Raw genomic sequence first — 20,128 nt, forward strand, 5'->3', positions numbered from 1 at the left:
CTGGGGGTTCTTCCCGGGGGCTGGGAATCACCAGGCTTCTCAAGAAGAGTCTGAGCAGGGGAGCAGTCAATCTACTGGACCTTCAGGGTCTCTGGGAGTTATTCCAGTTATCTGGAGTAGGGGTCTCCAGTTACCCGGGGCTCCTGTAGTCAACCTGAGGGGCAGAGGTGACTCAGAATTTTAGATCACTCAGAAAAGGATCTATCAGGGTCAAAGGCACTAGATGGCCTCTGTTGAGTTTTACATGATACCTGGTTTCTCAAGGACAGAGGATCATTGGAGGATATCATGGGGTCCCATGGGGGGTTACTCAGCGTCAGTGGGTACTCAGTGGGGTCCTTGGTCTCTCAAGGTCAGGAGATTCTTGGGTCAATCACTTTGAGTCACTTTGAGTCACTCAGGTAGTCCCAGAGTCTGTCTTACCGGCATCCATACACTGCAATCAGCAGGTGGCATACACATTTGCCCATAGCGGCATGTGCTCAAGCAACTCTGCTGCCCGCAGCTCCAGGGCCCACAGCGTGGCCACCTTCTTGCCCAGTGGCCACCTTCTTGCCCAGTGTCTGCTCCTTCTGCACCAGGCGGTGCTCCAACCCTGAGGATCAGGTCATGTGAGCCATGCTCCGACCCTTGGCCCTAATCTCTGACCCCGGTCCTCTAATCTGTCATGACCTTAACTCTGACCTAAATGAGCTCTAACCCTAATCAACATTTGACCGGTTCTGAACTTTGACCCCAGCCCTGACCCTCCCACACCATCCCTGTTCTGACTCTGACCCTCCCATCTGACCCTTATCCCACCCCATCCCCACCCCTATGCCTGATGGAGGACACCTTCAGCTCTGGGCAGTTTCTGGCCTATGGTGTCTGGTGCAGGGAGGGCACCCTGGATCTGACCCAGCCGGAGGGCAATGCCCACTGCCCCATTTTGGGGGAGGGGCACCACCAGCCCACACCATGCCATGAGCTCCACCCTTGCAGCATCTGCACCTTCTTCTGTGGGAATTAGGGTAGGAATCTCAGATGTGAACTCTGATCTCTGACCCAACAAACATTGACCCTAACCTCTCACTGACCCTGCCTCTGACATGACTACATGGTGTGTTGGGGGCTAACAAGAGCCAAACAGGAATTTTGTGACTCAGCTGGGAAACGGTAGGTAGACTAAAATCAGCCACGGTGGATTTACTTATACCATGGAAACTAGCAAACACTACAAATCAGTTCCCTTTGACCTCCAGCCAATTGTTAAATATTTACCCACATATTAGTGCTCCCACCTGACCCCCAGTCAGCCCTTATGAGTATTCCTCATTCTGGAAGGAGTATCGTAGCAGTGTCCCAGATGCCCACCTGCCCCTGCCCTCAGCTGTGAACAGACACACCACAAGCAGACAGATACCCAAGAGGAGGATCTGCACAGTTGCTTGCACATGCGCTATGGTGGCCACACCCCAAGGCCCCCTTGTCTGATGCCATGTCTCCCGGGCCTGGATTCCTGTGGCATTTGCTGTGGCCTGGATTTGCTGCAGCTGGTAGGGGTGGGTCAGATGTGGAATGTATCTCTTGCAACCCTATGGCCAAGCTATGGTTCCCTATGACTCCCCCACCTTGGCTCCCATTCATGGCCCCAGTGGCTCTGTACCAGTTGCTGATGCTGCTCTAAGGCTGTGGCAGCTATGTCCAGGCTATCGGAAGAGTTACAGGAAGCAAGCAGATCCCGGTGGGCAGTGGGCAGGGTCCCAGGGCAAGAGGGAACAACACAGGGTACAGGAATACAGCCATCCCAGGTCCCCAATCCCTGCATTCCTGCAAACAAGACAGGTGATCCAGTGAGAAATGCCATGTCCCAAATCCCCTAGTGCTCTACACCCAGGTTACAGCTAGAAGAGAGTCCTCGCCTTGACAAAACCCCTATAGTGATCCATATCTCCACCCACCACTCCCGCTTTGACTAGGAGTCTCAGAAGCTGTGGATGCAGCATCTGGACCCTGTTGACCAGCTCCTTCAGTTTCAGCTCCCACACAGCTGTTCCTGTCCCTGGGGGGCCCACCCCCCGCAGCAGCTGTTCCATCCACTGCTGGGCCTCTCGGGCCTTTCCCAGGTTGCTGTCCAGTTCTCCAAATGTGGCCACAACCTGGGCTCCAAGCAGGGCCTCCTGGAAAAGCAGGGCAGCTGAGGAGACCTGGGCCGCAGCATCTGCAGGGGATGGCAGGGAGGGATAGAGGGATGACTCAGGGCTCCACTGGCTGAGGCAGGGCCAATCAGCCTTCTGGGTTCCCCAGAGACATAAGCAAGGGCGCCTGGCCCCTTCCTTCTGCCCCAGCCTAGCCTTTACCCTCACCTGCCCATCCGCCTGCCCATTAGGCCTCACGTTGGGCTCCTATGGCCCTTTTGGGCCAGGCCAAGCCCTTGACACAGTCTAGCTGCCGGAATAATTCTTCCAGCTGTTCACATTGCCTCCTAAACCATGGCTGTCTTTCTGCCACAAACTGCCCCGTGGCCCAGTGTCTGGACCAACGCAGTTACTTTCCTCCTGCAGGAAGACGGAGTTATCAGCCTGACCAGAGATGTACTCTCCTCCATGACTCCTCACTCAAGAAAACCCACCTGACTCCAAAACCCAGGACTCAGACAGGCCAACCTGAGACCCTCTGAAATCCCCAACCCTGAGAAGCTAGCTGGAGACCTCCTCCTTACTGACCCAAGGCCCCTTGCCTGAATCCAGCTATCCACTTCATAAGTTGCTCCAGAGTCCCCGCAACAGGTGAAGACGATTCCAGGAGAATCTGTGCTTGCTGGATATCCCCTCCAGGGCCTGCAGGTGTTCACCCTGGCCCCTAGCACCCCAGTCAGGCATCCCCTGGTATAGGGAGGTGATCTTCTGGGCCCCAATTTCCAGCTGCAGCTGGAGCAGAGCTAGACATAGGTCCCAGGAGGTGAAACAGGTAGGGCAAGACATGCAGTGTGGGAAGCCACCTCTGGAAACACGGGCACACACTTGGCACCTCATCCCTGAGATACCCTCTCTGCATAAACAGGCACCTGTGTGTGGATCACAGCTGGGCAAGATGGAGCCCTGTGGGTCACAGGCACAGGCTGTGGGGGAGAGACAGGGTTAGGGCAGGGAGCAGGCAACACTTGCCCCAGCCTTGCCTCCAAGAAGCCTGGAGAACGGCCCTGTGTGAGTGGGAGGGTGCACACAAGCCTTTGCCCAAGCCACTGCTTAGAATGACCATGGGCACTGGCATCTTCCCTGGCCACAGAGGCCATATGGCATGGCAGCCTTTGGGCAGGGAAACAGCACAATGCTCCGGAAGCTCTATAGTCCAGTCAAGGGGCAGCTGGGGTGCAGGACTGGCAGATGGGTTCAGAAAAGAGCCACCCGATGTGTGCTCTCTGTAGGAATACCCCACCTGGCCTTGCCAACAGCTGTTTTCATGAGTATTTCTTTGAGTTTTGGGGGAAACATCAATAAACATGCTGTGTTCTCCTTCAGGAAAGCCTCACCGTTCCCCTGCTACTCCACACTGGGCCCCTTCAGGGAAACATCATCCCTGGTGGTGTGGATCATGTGAGTGGCTTTCTCACCTCTGCATTCCTGCTCTGGGTCACCCCAGTACCTAGACACCTGGAGCACGTGTGGCTCCCAATCCCAGGTGCACTGACCTGGGACCTGAGGGAAGAGAGTGTGGGCCAGTCAGTAGGAACACAGAGCCTCCTCTGGGTCAGGGAGAAGGACACAAGTGTTCAAAGGCAGCGTATGCAAACCAAGCACAGAGTCTTCTCCCTGCCCTGCCGCTGCCCTGGGCAGCACCCACACCTGTGCTTGGCCGAAGGCTTCTCCCTTTCCTGCTTCCTCTGGCCTGACCTCCTTGGCCAGCCCCCACCTTCCCACATTGCCAGCCTCCCACAGACCCTCTGGTTTCTCAACTCCTGACTTGCTATTCTGTGTCCTGATCTGAACAGCCCGCTGTCTCCTTCACCCTGCCTCCCACCGTCTCTTTGCCAAGGACATAAGAGCACACACTTCAGGCCTCGTTTCAGTTGGTTGCTGATCACTCTCCTCCTGGAAACTCCTGCTCACAGTGGCCATCCCCCTCTACCTGCACAAGCTCTCAATCCTTACCCTTCACCTGTGTCTCCTCAGCCTCCCCTGCCGGCCCCTGCCACGTTCAGTCCACTTGCCGGGACCCATTCACAGTGGGTCACCCGCACACTAGCACATGGCTGCATGTGGGGTCAGGCACGTGTGGTCTCATGTCTGCCTTACCCCAAATCCTGCCATTACCTTATAGCTGATGTCACACAAAAGCAGAGACTCACACAGCTGTTTGCAGCCACACACCCCGGTGCTGGTGGTCACGTGAACACTCACACCAGCCACAAGTAACATCTTGTCAGAGGCACACACACCTTCACTCACACCCGGACGCCGCCACAGCTATGTGCAACGGGGCCTCACTCCCTGGGTGACATGCCGCTGCACAGTGTGTTGGGCATGGCATTTGCAGGGCTCACAGCCCCGGGGTCCCCCCAGGTTCTAGAAGAGAGGGGCACAGTGGCTACAGTCCTGCCCCAGTGTGTGAGGGTGGCAAGAATACAGCCTGCTGACCTGGTTGCAGAAGCAGGCTTCAGCCCAAGAGGGACACCGTGCAGGGACAGTGCCCTGGGGGTCACAGCTGCAGCCTGGGGAAGAGGAAGGGACTGAGGAAAGAGAATGCACCCACCCGCCTTGGGGTGTTCTCACCCATCCTAGCCACACGCTCATGCCGGCAGCCCCCTGGACGCAGAGCACAGCCATGGAAGCCAGGCCTGCAGCGGGCACAGCTGGGACCTTGGCTGTGGTGCAGACAGCGTTGGCAGTCCCCACTGCGGGCATCGCAGGTAGCAGGATCACGGGGATCGATATTATTGTTGCACTGACAGGGCCGGCACGGACTCCTTCTGGGATCTCCCCCTGGCCAAGGGTGCCCAAAGTAGCCAGAGGAACAGCGGTCACAGCGGGGGGCCTGGAAAGGATCGAGGTATGGGTGGGTTGTCTCAGGTGCCTTCCTGTACCCTTGTGGCCTGTGGGTCCCACATATGCAGCCAGAAAGTCTGAGGTCAAGCCAAGAGGGCAGAGAACATAGAAGCTACATTACAGCCCACCTGTCTGGTTTACAAATTCCATGTCTATAGCTCCTCCCATCTGCCCCTCCCTCCCTTGAACAGCAACTCCTCCAGGAGAGGTGCCCAGCCTGGAGCTCCACATACAGGTGGCCCTGGCAAAGATTTGCCTTGTAGACCTGATGAGGTTGTGAACAAGTGAGCAGGGCCACCGGGTTGCCCTTGCCAAACAGCCCTCACCTACATAGCCAGGTGCACAGAGGTATGGGACACGTCCACTCGCACTGTCCACATGGCAGGAAATCCCATGATAGAGGCCGGAGCCAGGGTGCCCAGGACAGAGGCAAGGTCGGCACTGTTGGCATGAGCCCAGGGTGGGGTCTCCATAGTAGCTGTCCAAGCACCTGTGGGCAGTAGCACATGTAATGAGACGTGGCCCACTCATCATAATTCCTACCCAGCCCTTCCAGTGACAGCACTCACCTCGCACACTGTCAGCCTGTGGTGGTTCCCAGGCAAGCCTGGCAGACCCCTGTGAGGGGCTGGCACAACTCAGCGTGTCCAGTGCAGGTGCAGGGCTGGCAGAACAGAAAACCCCACCAGCCAGAGAGGCAGTGGGCACAGTGGTGACCAGCAAGGCCTGCCCGGCATGTGCACTGCCCACTCACAGGGTTACAAATGGTACTAGTGGGGGTGCCTGGGTGGCTCAGTTGGTTAAGCAACTGCCTTCGGCTCAGTTCATGATCTCAGGGTCCTGGGATCGAGCCCCGCATCGGGCTCCCTGCTCGGCAGGAAGCCTGCTTCTCCCTTTCCCACTCCCCCTGCTTGTGTTCCCTCTCTCGCTGTCTCTCTCTCTGTCAAGTAAATAAATAAAATCTTAAAAAAAAAAACACAACAAATGGTACTGGTGGCCCCCGGTGTGGCAGTGGCACTCTGTGGGGAATGACAGGGCCGTCAAGCCATGCAGAGAAAGGAGATGGTTGGTCCCAGACCCCATACCCATCCTCGCTGGCCCTGAAGGCTTACCACTGCAGCCAGTGGGCCTGATGCTGTATATTTCAGACATGCAGTCACAGGTACGACCAATGATATTAGGATGGCAGGGGCACTGCCCACCTAGTGGGGCTCACTCAGTACTCAGGGAACCCTGGCGGTGGCACTCACATGCTGGCAGGAGAAAGAGCGAGATAAAGTGAACCTCACGGGGCTTCCTGAAACCCCTATATTGCAGCCCCCTCAAGCCAGGGGCACACTCTCACCAAGGCTACCCCCATGGAGCAGGGCCGAGATGCTGCAGACAAGGCGGGCACAAACCTCAGAAACGGTGCTGGGGAGGCCAGTCCTTGCTGCTTCCACGCAGCCTGCCTTGTGGAGCTCCTGTAAGTGCTCTGTGGACCCTGGGGCCACAGATCTCAGCCCAGGCAACTCCTTCACCCACGGCAAGAGCACAATCTAGTAGGAGGGTGGAGGGTGGCAGGCAGAGGGCAGTGAGCCCAGCCCCACTCACTATCACTTACTAACTACCCTTCCTTGTAGTGGACGTCACAGCCCCTTCCTACCCCTTTCCTAGTTCTCTTCTGAGTCTGTTTCTCCTTCCTGTCCCATGGCCCCCCATCTAGTCCACACAATGCCACCTCTCACTCAGAATCACTGCAGCAGCCTCCGCCTTGCAATCCATTCTCCCCCATGAATCTTCCCTGTTCAAGTCCCTTCCATGGCTCCCCACTGCCCCACAATGCCCATAGGTCCTTGGAGGTCTGGTGACTGCTTATTCTCATCTTCTATCCTTGGCATGTGCTTTGCTCCTGCCTGGATCCCCCTCCTTACACTATGCACCTGTCTCCATCCTCTTGGTGCAACTCCAGGCCTCTGCGACACCTACTCCCCAGCCCTACTGCATCCACATCATCCTGCTATAATCTGTCTCCCCCAGATGTGGGGTGGAACCCCTAGGACCTCACCGAATCCAGAAGGATAGTGCCCCCCTCTGGTCTCCGCAACCCCTTGGTCCTGCACAGCCGCAGGGTCAGGGAGTAGCGTGTCCCTGGGTCACAGCAGAAAGGTCTGGATAAAACCACAGCTCTGCAGGGAGCAGGGAAGGAGTAAGGGTGGGATAGGAAGGCCATGATCAAGTGGTCCCAGGGGTGTCCCATTTCTGCTGCATCTAGTATTTCATCATATGACCCATGCAAAAAAACCCAACTTCTTAAATCTTGATATTTTATGTTCACTCCCTGTTTTGACTGCCCTATGACATGACGATATTCCATATTGGAGATTTTCCACTTTGACTGTTGTTTCAAATGTGTTGGCAGCATAATAGGGTCTTGCTATTGAGAGTCCTAGGGTCCTGCCTACCTGCGTGCGTAGGTCAAGGCCACCTGGAATAGCTGCTCTGAGCACAGATGGGCACAGCGGGTGCTCCTGGACAGGGACTGGGCATGAACACAGACTAATGCCTGCCAGTCTTCAGGTGCCTGGGGTTGGGGATCAGCAGTCCTAGAGCTGCCCCTGCCCACCACCCAGCATTACCCATTCACCTGCTTGGGAGGTGGAGCTCCCTGGAGGCAAGCCAGGTGTCAGTGCCCTCCAACATTCTGGCCCTCTCTTCTCCCACACTGCCCTGAAAACATGGGTTCTAAGACACCAAACCTCTGACCATGCTGATGTCCCCACCTGGACTTTCTCACCTTCCTAACCCTGCTCAGCCTCTTATTCCAACTAGCTTTCTCTACACACTCCCTCCCTCCCCTGAAAACCAAGTCTGAGCCTTGGTTTCCTCCTGCCCCTGCCCCTACCCGTCCTGGACACTCACAGACAACTGGGGGTCAGCTGGCTGGAGGACCTGGTCAAGCTCAGCTTCAGCAGTGGCTTGGTCAAGAGCAGCACAGAGTGCCCAGATTGGAGTTCATGGCAGCGGCGGCCACAGAGGTGAGGGCGGCATGAGGGCAGAGGCCGTCCCCAGCAGAACACCCGAACAAGCATGGGGGCACGGAGGGAGAGTCAACTCCTGATTCTTGCCGCTTGATCCCCATTCCCAGGCCCTGCCTTATACCTGTTGCTGTAGGCACCCCCAAAGTCACAGTCACAGGGCCAGCAGCCCAGAGAGTCACTGCTCAGACCCCAGAACTCAGGCTGTAAGAGAGAGCGAGGACGTGGAGAAAGGACAAGATCTGGAGCCTGCGAGGTCACGTACGGGGACTGCCTGTTGCAGGAACAAAGGCCGCAAGCACAAGGCTTGAATGCTCCTCTGCTTGCTGCTGGGAGGGGGTGAGGAGACCCCATTGTACTCATGCACACCTTCTTAAGAGATAAGGTGAGGACACTGCAGGGGTTAAAGTAAAAGTTAAACAAAGGATTTACATTCAAGGAGAGGCAAGAAAGGGGTGGAATTGTTTCTTGGACTGAGAGTTCCTTCAAACATGTTTGTTGCAAAACACCTTTAAACCTAGCTCTTTAAACCAAAACTGTTGTAACTTGTTTCATCGCTTTTCCTTTTTATGCCCCCAAAGCTCCCACCTGGGGGCATATGCTGGTTCAGCTAGCTGAGGTGGCATTGACCCCGATAACCAGATCAGGGAGTTGAACCAACCCATGTGTAAGGCTCAGTCTACAGTCACACTGATTATAGCCTTATACTTACCAGCTTCTTGAAGCTCAATGCCCAAGATCAAGGTCAAATCAGAAGGCTTACCAGACAACAGCTGCAGTCCCATCCAGAGACAAAGCATTTGCCAGTGACAGGTACCGCTGGAGGGATCACAGGCATGAGTGCCAGGGACCTGGCCCCAGGGGTCACACCTGCAGGCTAGGGCACAGGGCTCCAAGGGTGCTACTGGGACTGCTGCAGAGGTAGGTGCATGCATGTGTTCTTATGGCATTGATTGGGGGCAGAGCAAGGACATGGCGTTTGGGGTCCGCTCCCAGGGTAACTCATGCTGGCAACCTTCTGTTTAGGTGGGGCTGAGGCCACAGTGACCAAGCTGGCAGAAGTCACAGCGCTGGCTCCAGACATGAACTTTGCAGCAACACTGCCCAGAGAGGAGACCACGGGTCTCATCTGTGTGGGCATCACAAAAACCCCCTTCCAGGGTCCCCCCAGGATCCCAGTTACAGGCTGCATCATGGGTCAGAGGTGAGGACAGAGTTAGGTCAGAGGTCACCACGGAGCTGAAGGATCGAGGTCAGAGTTGGGATTGGGGATTGGAGGGCTCACGTTTGCAAGAGTGAAGGGAACGGGGATCCTCCCTGGGATCTCAGCAGAAGGGCTGGCAGAGATCACAGTGGCGCCCAGCTGTGTTGTGCTGACGTGTGTCACACATGCCTCCACTCACATTGCCAGATGCCAGATATAAGGTCATGTCAAAGTGACAACTGTGGGCATGCCCATTGCACTTGCATTCTAAGGCAGAACAAGGAAGGTGGACATGGAGTGGGCTGAGCCGGGCAAGTATGGCCAGGCAGAGAGGGCATGGCACCTACCCTGGCAGGCGTGAGGGTGCCCAGGCTATGCCGCATGCCATGGGTGGTTCTGGTACAGGTCCTGGCAGCGCTCACAGTGGGTACCAGCTGTGTGGTGGTGGCAGACGCAAAGGCCATGCACCTGCCAGGGAGGAGGGCAAGATGAGTCTGCCCCAGTCCCCCCAGCTTGCCCACCCCACTAGCCACTGGATGCCCCTCCCATGGTGCTCACCATGCCTTTCACATTGGCTGGGATCCCAGCTATGGGCTTACACTCAGAGGCATGGCCATGGCACAGGCAGCTGCCTCTGGCCACAAGCTCATAAAGGGAACAGTAGTAGAAGGGGTGTCGCTTTAGGCCCCCCAGTGGCCTGTCTCCCAGTGTGTGCAGTTTGGAGAAGTTGACACGGAGCTTTGTCACACGCAGGAGCTCTGGAGACACAGGTTGGGGGACCTCAGATGCACTAGTCATCATCCCTCTATGGCTGGGATGGAAGGGGGAGGAACGGGGGTAGAGTCTCTTATCTGAGTCACTACAGCCATCTCCTCCAGCATTCATGCTGTGGGACCCCCCATTCCTGTTCCTCCGGGCATGTCATCTTAGGATGACTACAGCCTAATGGTGATAATTCCACTTCTGCATGGCTCCAGCCCTAGTATCACTCCTGAGCTGAGACCTGCACATCCCACTGCTTCCTGGACATCCCATCTTGGCATCACTAGATATTTGCAACCTACTTTCCTAATGCTGTAAAGCATTCCATTCCCCAGCCCATCATCAAAACTAGAAATCAGTTTATCATCCAGCCAAACCATATACGGTATTAGTTTGCTTTTTTATCGTTTTTCTCACTTTCATGTCAGCTCCAAGACAGATACCTTGTCTATCTCCTTCCCACTGAGCCCTGCTCAGAAGATAGATGTCTGGTACGCAGCGGAGCTCAATGGGCACTTGTTCAATGTATACATGGGAGAGATGGGTCCATGGCTCCTTTCTGTTCCACAGCTTATGTCAGTTACTGAGCCAAGGTTATCTCTTGTACCCCTCCTTTGCCAGGTGTCTCTCCCATGATCAGATCAGAAGAGCAACAGCTGCTTGGAAACCTAGCATGGGGACTTGGTGAGTGGTTGGTAACAACCAGTCAAGGTGGGTGGAGAGTGCTAGTTTGGGCTATGTCCTGCTCTGGTACTCGCCTGACCTGACTCTGGGCTGCCTTGTCTTGTCTTTCAAGACTCCTGCCTTACAAGAAAGAGGTCACAACCCAGAGATGCCCTGGCATCACCTAGAGGCAGCTGCAGAGATGCAGGGTACCAACTAAGGCCCGGATGATGAATCGGGAGGGCAACGCCAAGGGACCAGGATGGAGGCAGTGATGGAGGCTCATAAAGGGGACAGTCATGATGTTCAGTGATAGGTGCAATGATGGGGTACATTGTTGGGGCTGGCATAGAAAGTAGCGATGAGAACTACAATGGGGCCCCACAAAGGAGTTATGATGGGGCAGAGATGGAAACTGTTACACGTGCCAGTCCCTCTGCACTGGGCGCAGGTCCAGGGAACAATGATGGGATAGGAATGGAGGGCCATAACAGGGCCCACAATAGAGGACCACAATGGTGCAGAGCTGGGGAATGATGCTGGTTTGCCTGCCACCCCTGCCCCACTTGTGTACACACCCAGGCAGGACCTCACCTCCCCCCAGTATCTGGCTGTCCTAACATGCAAGGAGTACAGGATTGGCTGTGGTGACAATTACCCTGAATCTTGGGGTTGTCTGGGTTCTCCACCAGAATGGCTGGGTCCAGAACTTTGAAAATTACCTGAGAGAAGAAAGCAAACCTGAGCCTCTGGCTTCACCCCAGGGCCCAACCCCCTTTCTCTGGGCCTGACCTGGCCCTCAGTGGAAGGCTTGATGTCAGAGTAATGCTGGTCACAAACAAGGTCACTGACTCTGTGGCCAGGAGCAAGACGGATCCCAGGAAAAAGGCCTGAGCAGTTGTAGGCAGAGTATCAGTACACATGCCAGGAGTGGCCATGGTCCACTACGCGCTCCAGGAGCAGAGCTGCTGGGTGGAATGCCAGGGGACAGGAGGGGATCCTTGGGTCACCAGGGGCAAGCATCACTGGTGGCCATCAGGTCAGGAGGCACAGAGCAAGCCTTCAGGCTGGGGCATTGGGTCACCTTGAAAGTCATGATGAGGTGGGTAAAGTAGAAGGCACTCTCTAGGTCCAGCTGGATGGTGACATTCTCAACACCTGCAACCACAAGGGCTTGTCAGCGTGACCAGGCCATGACCCTAGACCCGAACACATGGGCACACGTGTACCCTCACCACTCTCTGCTTGCCACCAGGTCTTGTTGCTGCCACGACCACCACTCCAGATCACATTCTCAATGCCATGGCCTCCCTGGTCCCGAGAGTCACAAAAGAAGCAATTCTCAGATTCCTGGGGGAATGGCCAAGGAGAATGACAAGGCAAGAGGTATGTAGTTGGCCCCTAATTCCAAAATTTCACAGCACAGGCCTCCCCTCTCCAGCCCCCAGCAATGACCTGAACCCTCGCAAGGCCAAACCTGCCCCGGAAAACCCAGAGATACCATCTCCAGAGCCCTCACACTCCTCCCCACCTGTAGGTGACTGACAATGCAGCAGGGCTCGGAAGGTTCTGGCCAAGGCCAACAATCAAGTTGCCGGTTGGTGGGGAAAGTGTGTCTGGCACCTCCTCAGCAATTGTTCTGGGAGCCTGGACTGGGAAGGACAGGGTCTGAGTAGAGATCCTAGGGATACCCCTCACCTCACTCCCCACAGGGAGGCCTGGAGAGTTCTTCTCCCCCTTTGGATGGCTCTCAGAGAAAGAGCCAACCTCTCACCCATTGGTGGCAGCAGCAGCAGAACTGAAAGGAGTTGTAGACTGCGAAGGAGGAGGCCTAGCCAGGCTGGGGGTCCTGGGCCATGAGCTGGAATCAGGCCTGAGAGAGAGGATGAAGAGTGGGCCCCAAGGGCCCCTGCCCTTGAGGAGCTGGGTGTGGCCCCATACTCACATGGTAGATGAAAGCAGGACTGCCAGACACAAGGAGCATGCAGGGTTGTGAAGCCACGGTGAGGTTGGGAGCACGGGGTCCCCAGAGCCTGGGAACCAAGGGAGGCCGTACCCTACTCATGGCAGCCACCAGATGCAGAAAAAAAAAGGGAGGGGGTACCAAAAAAACAAGCAGAACTTCTCTACAGGTCCGCCATCCAGTGCAGCTGGCGCTAGTGGGGCCAGGGTTCAGACTAACCCAGAGACAGGAGAGATCCGATTCTCATTCAAATGAGGCTCCCATCCCTAGCCCTGAAAGGCTGCTGGTCTCTAGGAGCCTCTGGGGAATGTGTCCCCCTCCCTGCCAGCCCGAGCCACTGCCTTTCAGGGCGGGCAGACAGGGAAGGACTGGCAGATGGGCGGGGAGCTAGTTTTGTTCTGGGGGCCCAGCCCCCTCTCCGAAGCAGGAAGAGCCTTTAGTGTCTGAAATACACACAGGGCCCTGTTGGGAAGCTTGGTAAGGCAGGACCTGGGAACAGAGTGCTTGGGACTCAGGCAGAAAGCACTGCTGATGGGGCGAAGCAGTTGTAGAAACTCTCCTGGCTCAGCTAACACAGTACCCCACTGATCAAAGGAGAAAATTCTGCAGTCAGTGAGGACAGACTCAGTGGCCAAACAACCCAGAGCCCTGGCCTCTGACTCAACCCCAAACCCTTGCCACCAACTGGGGAAGTCGAGGCTGGAAGGACAGGCAGAGGTACTTTAGCTAATTTAGGCCTGGCCCTGCCCCAGACAAGCTCAGGTAAAGCGCCAAGATTTCAGCCAGAGCAGGCTAGGAGACAAGGCCAGGCTGTCTGAATGGCCCCTGGGGAGCAGTACCACAAAACCCCCCTTCCCTGGCCTAGAAACCTGCTGGCTGCACGGTTCCCCACAGAGCCACCTACTGTCCTCTTGCATAGGGCCTACCTGGATAACAAACCAGTACAGCCCGATGGGGAGGTGTGCCACCTCCGAGTGGCTCTGCCCCTGTCCTCAGGGGCTGCTTCTCACACATCGACAGAGGCCAGCACCTCCAGAGAAGCCTGAGAGCTACTCTTCCCACTCACACTGATGACCTGTCTCAGGCTACCACAACCCCCTTTGGCAGCCCTGTTCCTGGGGCCACTTTTCCTATATGCTCAAGCTGGCCCACCAGCAGCTACAAACGCAAAAAAGACCATAAAGGGTGGGCAGGGAGACTGGAAGGTGGAAAGGTATAAAACGTGATAGATGGAACAGTGGAGGTACAACTTGAAGAGTAACAAATCACAGTGCATCGCGCCATGAGAACACCCCTCCCGCCCACCCATACCACCCCATATCCTCCAGTCTCTGAAAAGAGAATGGTGGCTCTCAGGGCCCTGGAGAGGCACCTGGAGTCCTTGGGGTTGAAGAATCCATGGGCATTGCACACTGTGCCACTGGCCGCACAGACAACTGGGCTCAGTTTCCCCAAACATTGCTATGCGAAGGAATCAGGGTGCTGAGTATGGCAGCAATGGCTGGAGCTGTATTACAGGGGACAGGTTCACACGGAGGATCCGTTGAGCCCGCTGCCGCACCTCATCGTCCGAGGACCGCCTGTCCACCTTGATGGCCTGGAGTTTCAGCAGCTTTGCTGTTCCAGGCCCTAGCCACGCCTTAGGGGATCGGGGCCCAAGTCGTGTTCTTTTCTGGGGAGGAAGATCCTTTGCCTCCTCAGCCCTTTTCCTCTTCTGCCCCACAGTCTCAGGGCGGCTTTTTGGGCCCCTCCTCGCAGTCCTGGCCTGAACAGACCCTTTTGGCCTGCCCCTGCTCCTGGACTGGGTCCGAGCCACCTTTGCCTTGGCCCGAGCCACCTTTGCCTTGGCCCGTGCTGCCTTGGCCTTGGCCCGCACTGCCTTGGCTTTGGCCTTGATCTGTGCCGCCTTGGCCTTGGCCCTGATCCGTGCTGCCTTGGCCCTGGCCCTGATCTGTGCTGCCTTGGCTTTTGCTCGAGCCTTGGCAGCTTTGGCCTGTGTTCGAGCCACCTTGGCCTGAGCAGCTTTGGCCAGTGTTCGAGCTGCCTTGGCCTGGGATGTTTTGGTGCCCAGGGCAGAGCCACCTTTCATTCGTAGGCCACTGAGGGACCCAGTGGCTTTGTAGGTCTTGTTCCGGGGTGTAGTGCCTTGTTGGGGTCTGGCCCTGGGGCCTCTGTAAGTCAGACACTTAGGGCCCTTGCCTGTGGCTTTTCTGGGAGCTTTGGACCGACAGTTCCCCTGCCTCTTCCCTGGACCTTTGCGCAGCTTCAGGGGAGAGTCTGCAAGTGAGAGCTGCAGTGACTGTGCCTTGTGCTTGGCACCCAAGCAGGGCATGGGAGTCTTTAGTGGAACCAGGGCCTCAAGGACAACAGAGAGCCGCATGGCAGGGTAGACACCTGGATAGAGGTGGGCGGGGAAGCCCACTGCTGCACCCCGGGCACGGCTGGCACTTGACTGCTTCAGGGAGCTCAGCAGCAGGTTGGTGGTAGCATGCTTGGCAAGGGCTGGTGAGGATGCTTTGGCCAGCCTTCCAGATAGTGGCATAGGGAGCAGCGTGGCCCGGCCTGCAGGCAGCCGCATGGCAGTTCGGGGAGCACTGGCTGGAGGTGATGTGGCAGCTGGGGTGGGGGCACGGGCTTGCAGCTTCGTCTGGCTTGGGGGGTTGGCTGTGCATGAACTATAGCCATAGACATCACCGCTGCGCAGGATGGTGGGTTGGAAGCCATCATCCCGCAGGCCCTGCAGGAAGGCTACAAGCTGGGCCTCTGTGGCACTGAGATCCTGGCTCATGGGGTTAAAGACAAGCAGCGCCTCCTCCAGGGCCTTCTTCCCTGCCGTGGAGATCCGCGACCAGGAGTGCACAGCTTTCTCCTCCACATGCTGCACCACGCTCATGGCATTAGGCACTGCAGATCTGCCTGGGTATCCACAAACCAGCGCTCGGCACCTCCAAGACAAGAGGAAAAGAATCAATAAGAACGGCACCGAGGGGCGCCTGGCTGGCTCAGTTGGTGGAGCATGCGTGTCTTGATCTTGGGGTCGTGAGTTTAAGCCCCATGTTGGGTGTAGAGATTATTTACAAAAAATGATAATACTTTGGATATATTGCATTAAAGAAAATATATCATTGGGGCGCCTGGGTGGCTCAGATGGTTAAGCATCTGCCTTCGGGTCAGGTCATGATCCCAGGGTCCTGGGATTGAGCCTCACTTTCGGCTCCTGGCTCAGCGGGGAGCCTGCTTCTCCCTCTCCCTCTGCCTCTCTCCCTGCTCATGCTCTCTCTCTCTCTCTCTCTATCTCTGCGTCTCAAATGAATAAATAAAAATCTTAAAAAAAAAAAAGAAAATATACTATTACATTAAAAACAAAAACAAAACCAAAAAAAAGGCACTGAGGTAAGAGGCAAGGCAGGTAGGTAAGTCCATCAGAGCCTGCACTCTCCATGATTAACAACCATCAATACAAAGGGCCTGGCCAGAGTGAGCCACTGCTTGGGGCAAAACCCTGGTCTCCTGAACTACCATGGTGTCAGGGTGAGGACTGGGGTGGCAGGGGGGACCCACATGGGTCAGAGGCAGTTTCTTCAAGATAAATGTCCAGAAGCTCATGAGAGCCATCCAACCTGCTGTTGGGTCCCTGGAAAGATTTGGGCTTGGTCGGCCCATTTTAATTCAATTCTCCATTTTCTGAGGCCAGAAACCTGGTATTAGACTCAACCCTGGGAACGCAGGTATGTCTGCAAGGAGGCCTATATAGAAGGCAAGACAGAGACCATCAAAGTTCTTGGGAGTGCACACTGGCACCCAGCTTAGCTTGCCACTGAGTCAGAGGATTCCTAGGAGAAGCAACACCTAGATGGGACATGACTGATGAAGGACCAGATGGAAATGGAGCAAAAAAGGGAACAGCCTATGCAATGGCTTGGAAATGAGAAACAGTAAGGCACATTTAATGTGTGTGACTGGAGTCTGTGGTCAGGGCTGGGAGGTCTACATGGAAAAAGAGCTAAGAGCAGGACAACATGAGCTTTGAAGTCATGCTCATCTCTCTCTGTTCCTCCAGCTGCTTTTGTTCAGGTGCTCAGGGGTGAACCTCCCTGCCTACCAGAAGTTTTGCTTTTGGAGTACCCAGACAGACTGAGAGGTCTGATCCTGGCACTGAAACCACGGAGACTAACCCCAAAGCAAGAGTCAGACTCTCCTTTCAACAGAAACTAAGAAGATAAGTAGCAGATACTCAAGACAGACGTCTTGGCAATCAGGCAGCCTGGGGGCCAGGCAGCCAGACCAAGAGCCCAAGGTCTGACAGCCAAAGGCTCCAACAGGATGATTAATAAGGTGAACACTAGAAACCTGAGCTGTCCTAACTAGGGTCTGGAGGGCTGCAGACCTCAGTCCAGCCCAGATGGAGCTGTCTGGGAACACCCAACTTGTCCCAGGCTTCTTCACGAAGAAGCCATAGGCTGTCAGTCAGGACTAATGTCTAACGCCCAACCCAACACTGAGGGCTCCCAGAGGGAGCTCCCCAGCTGTACCTGAGCATTAAAAGATCAGCTGGGATCAGGCAGGTCCCCGGGGCCAGGAGGCGCGTCTGTGCACCTTCTTCCTACCGCCCTAATGGAGCAGAGGAAGTTTTCAGAATCCCCTGGAGGAAGTGCCCTGGGGCTCTTTGTTTGGAAACATTCTTGGATCCTCAGGTGTCTCGGGCACTTCCTCTCTCCAGAGGCCATTCTCCAAGCACAATCCTTGCACATGACTTCAGTTCTTTTATTATTTTTTTCCAGGGGGTGTAGTTCCCAGGACTGTGAACTGTTGAATAGGGAGGGGCCTGTTTCCCCGCAGGCACAGATACTGGGGGTGAACTGGAGGCTCTTCCGCCCAGGTCGGTCTAGACTCTTGGGAGGGGTCTTCTGGGCTTTCCAAGAGGCTCCGGAAACAGAGGCTGCAGTCTGGCCCCCGACTTCCCTTCACACGTGCCCCCGGGGCCGACAGGGAAGTTGATGAAAGACAGGGAACGGGAGAGGCCTCATCCAAGCGGGAGCGGGTTGGGGGCCGATCAGGGCCATTGGCCTGGGAGTCCGTGTCCCTGGGGCCTGAGCCGCGGATAGGAGCAGGGATCTTGGAGGCAGCGAAACGCGAGGGGCGGGCGGGGCGAGCGGGGCGAGCCCGACCGGGTCGCGCAGCCCCAGGGTGGGGTCGCTGGGCAAGGGGTAGAGGGGTGGGGGGCATCTTGGCCAGGCCGGTGGAGGGCGCGGGTCTAGAAAGAGCCGGCCGCCCGGCCCATCCGCCCCGTCGCCTCGCGGACGGCCCCTCCGCGGCGCGGCTAGGCCCATGGCCCCAACCTACCGGCGCCGCCGCGGGGACCCAGGACGCGCCTCTGCGCCGCCTCCGCTGCTCCAACATGGCCGCCCGCTGCGCACCGGAAGCGCGCCGCACTTCCGCTTCCGGGACCTGGCCCGCCCTAGTGACCCTTGACCCCCTGAGACCCCGTTTCCCCCAAAGTCTGGGGGCAGGGCAGGTGGGTACCAAGGAAGGCTTCCTGGAGGAGGTGGCCGCAGGGAACGCTCTAAATCCATCCGGACCTGTGCAGGAGTCTGAGGAACAGTGGTGCTCTCAGACATGTCCCAGACAGGACTGCACAGGAGCCCTCCTAGGACTGGATTAAGGCCTAACTGACACCCCCTCTGAGGGACCTGGTGGTGCAGCGACATCTGGGAGGGTTTCCCTGCAAGTTCCAAGCCATCCTCCAAGCTCTGGTCCTCCCACAGCAACGGACAAGGCCTGCCTCTGTCCCAAGCTCCTGACCAGAAGGAAAGAGGAATGCCCCATTGTCTGCCTGAGAGTGTTGCAGGGGTGTCTCCTCAAGGGAAGCAGGCCCTCCTCTCTTCCCAAGAATGAGGTCCACATGTGGGATGAAAAGCTGATGTGCACACACATGCTGCACACAATCCCAAAGCTAGGCATGCCCTATCTGAGAGTCCTAGCATACCAGTGTACTATGCCTAGAATACCATGTGCATGGGTGTGGTGGGAGAACTCTTGCCCAGCCTCAGCCCCCTCAATGTCAGGAAGTCCTGGCTCCAGTCTCTCCTGTGCAGAATCCTTGTCCTTTCGCCTAGGAGACTGGGACCTCAGTCTTGCTACCTGTACCCTGGGGTCAGCAGAGGGCTGGTGGTTATAGAGCCCACTGTCCAAGCAGCACCAGATGAGAGGACACAGGTTGAAATCAACCCTTGGAGTCTAAGAGGTTAAACTCTAACCAAAGGCCCCTCTTAGGGTCCCCCCACCCCAAGTCCAGGTTGGGAGCCAGCATGGAAGCTCTAGTTTTTGCACTTCAGTCAGAGCCTGAACTAGGAGGCAGAAATATTGCCACAACACTTGGACCCTGATATGTACAATGGTGCCATATTTGGTAGCTGGGGGTAGGTGAATGCCTGTGGGCAGTCACAAGAGGGTGGGTGGATGCTTCATTTAGGGCCTGACTAATAACTCTTCTCCCTCCCCGTATGACCCCAGGATCCTCAAGCTTGTTCTACGTTGCCTACTGATACAGAAGGGTCTAGGCACCCCTAAAGAGAAACACCCAACCCACCCTAGGCCTCATCTGGTAACTCTTGAGCTTCCCAGGACCTCAGCACTGACAGTGAGGTCCTCGTCCCTTCAAGCATAGCCAAGGTGTCCAACAGTAAAATGCAAACTCTCCTGCTTCTTTGGGGTTAGTGCTTCTAACCCCTCATCCTGTTAGAAAGAAGGGAAGTGTGGAGTCCCAAGGGCCAGGGAATCCTGGTGCAATCAGGAAGTCCCACCTTAGTATGCCCAGTCCCCAACTGTGGGTGAGCCCTGTCTCTGTCCCATCCATGGGACAGAGGATTAGCTGCTACTCTCAGGACCAATCTCACCTCACCTCCTGCACAAGTTGTCTTCCATAGCTTCTCCAAAGCCAGCAGTGTTGGCCTCCTGTGTTTAGGTGGTGCCAGGACTGTGTAAACAGAAGCCAGTCCCATGAAGAGTCAGAGTCCAGCCTCCAGGGATGGCATGGATTTAGGTGTGTCCTGAAAAGGGGAATCCCTCTCTCGTGATGTCCAGCCCAGAGTTCAGTGCAAAATGGAGGACCAGGTAGGGAAGGTCCATCCCCAGGCTGTATCCCTTGCAGACATTAGAACTGGGGGGATAGTAGGGGTTAGGGGTCAGGGTCATGGGTACCTAGCATCCCGAGGGGAAGCTGAGCCTTCTGCCTCTTGGTGCTCAGTATGTCCCAGATGGAACTCTGGGAGCATTAATCAGAGCAAAGAGTGACTTGACCTCGATTTTGGTGGATGCTGACCCTGTAGGTGTAACTGTGATTGGAAAGGATGAGGTTGGTAGAGACCACGGGGTCATCCCAGGATCCAGCCCTTGCTCTCCGTTTGGCATCTTTTACAGCCCTGAGTAATGGGCCCTAGACCCATTTCCACCTGACCAGAGAGATCTGGTGGACATCTAGTTGTGAGTGATGCCA

The 20,128-nt window shown here is 56.2% G+C and overlaps 1 protein-coding gene and 1 pseudogene across 3 annotated transcripts; both read right to left on the reverse strand.

Moving 5' to 3' along the window:
- Positions 1-58: 58 nt before the first annotated feature.
- LOC112834148 (laminin subunit beta-1-like) lies at positions 59-12,654 on the reverse strand (annotated as a pseudogene).
- CCDC71 (coiled-coil domain containing 71) lies at positions 11,513-18,040 on the reverse strand. 3 transcript variants are annotated; one of them, XR_012380881.1, is made up of 3 exons: positions 17,977-18,040; positions 11,755-15,578; positions 11,513-11,635 (listed from the first exon to the last, which is right to left on the reverse strand). XR_012380881.1 is itself a non-coding variant. In XM_025885014.2 (2 exons), exon 2 carries the CDS (start codon positions 15,524-15,526, stop codon positions 14,108-14,110), a length of 1,419 nt encoding a protein of 472 aa, XP_025740799.2. In that variant the 5' UTR covers positions 15,527-15,578; positions 17,977-18,040; the 3' UTR covers positions 11,649-14,107. The 3 variants fall into 3 exon arrangements, 1 of the variants encoding a protein (XP_025740799.2); XR_012380882.1 differs by lacking the exon at positions 11,513-11,635 and having other exon boundaries at positions 11,649-11,828; positions 11,906-15,578; XM_025885014.2 differs by lacking the exon at positions 11,513-11,635 and having other exon boundaries at positions 11,649-15,578.
- Between the last annotated feature and the right edge of the window lie 2,088 nt (positions 18,041-20,128).

This window comes from Callorhinus ursinus, unplaced genomic scaffold, assembly GCF_003265705.2.
Source record: "Callorhinus ursinus isolate GAN/ISIS: 27379988/994484 unplaced genomic scaffold, GSC_fseal_2.0 scaffold15, whole genome shotgun sequence".
NCBI lineage: Eukaryota > Metazoa > Chordata > Mammalia > Carnivora > Otariidae > Callorhinus > Callorhinus ursinus.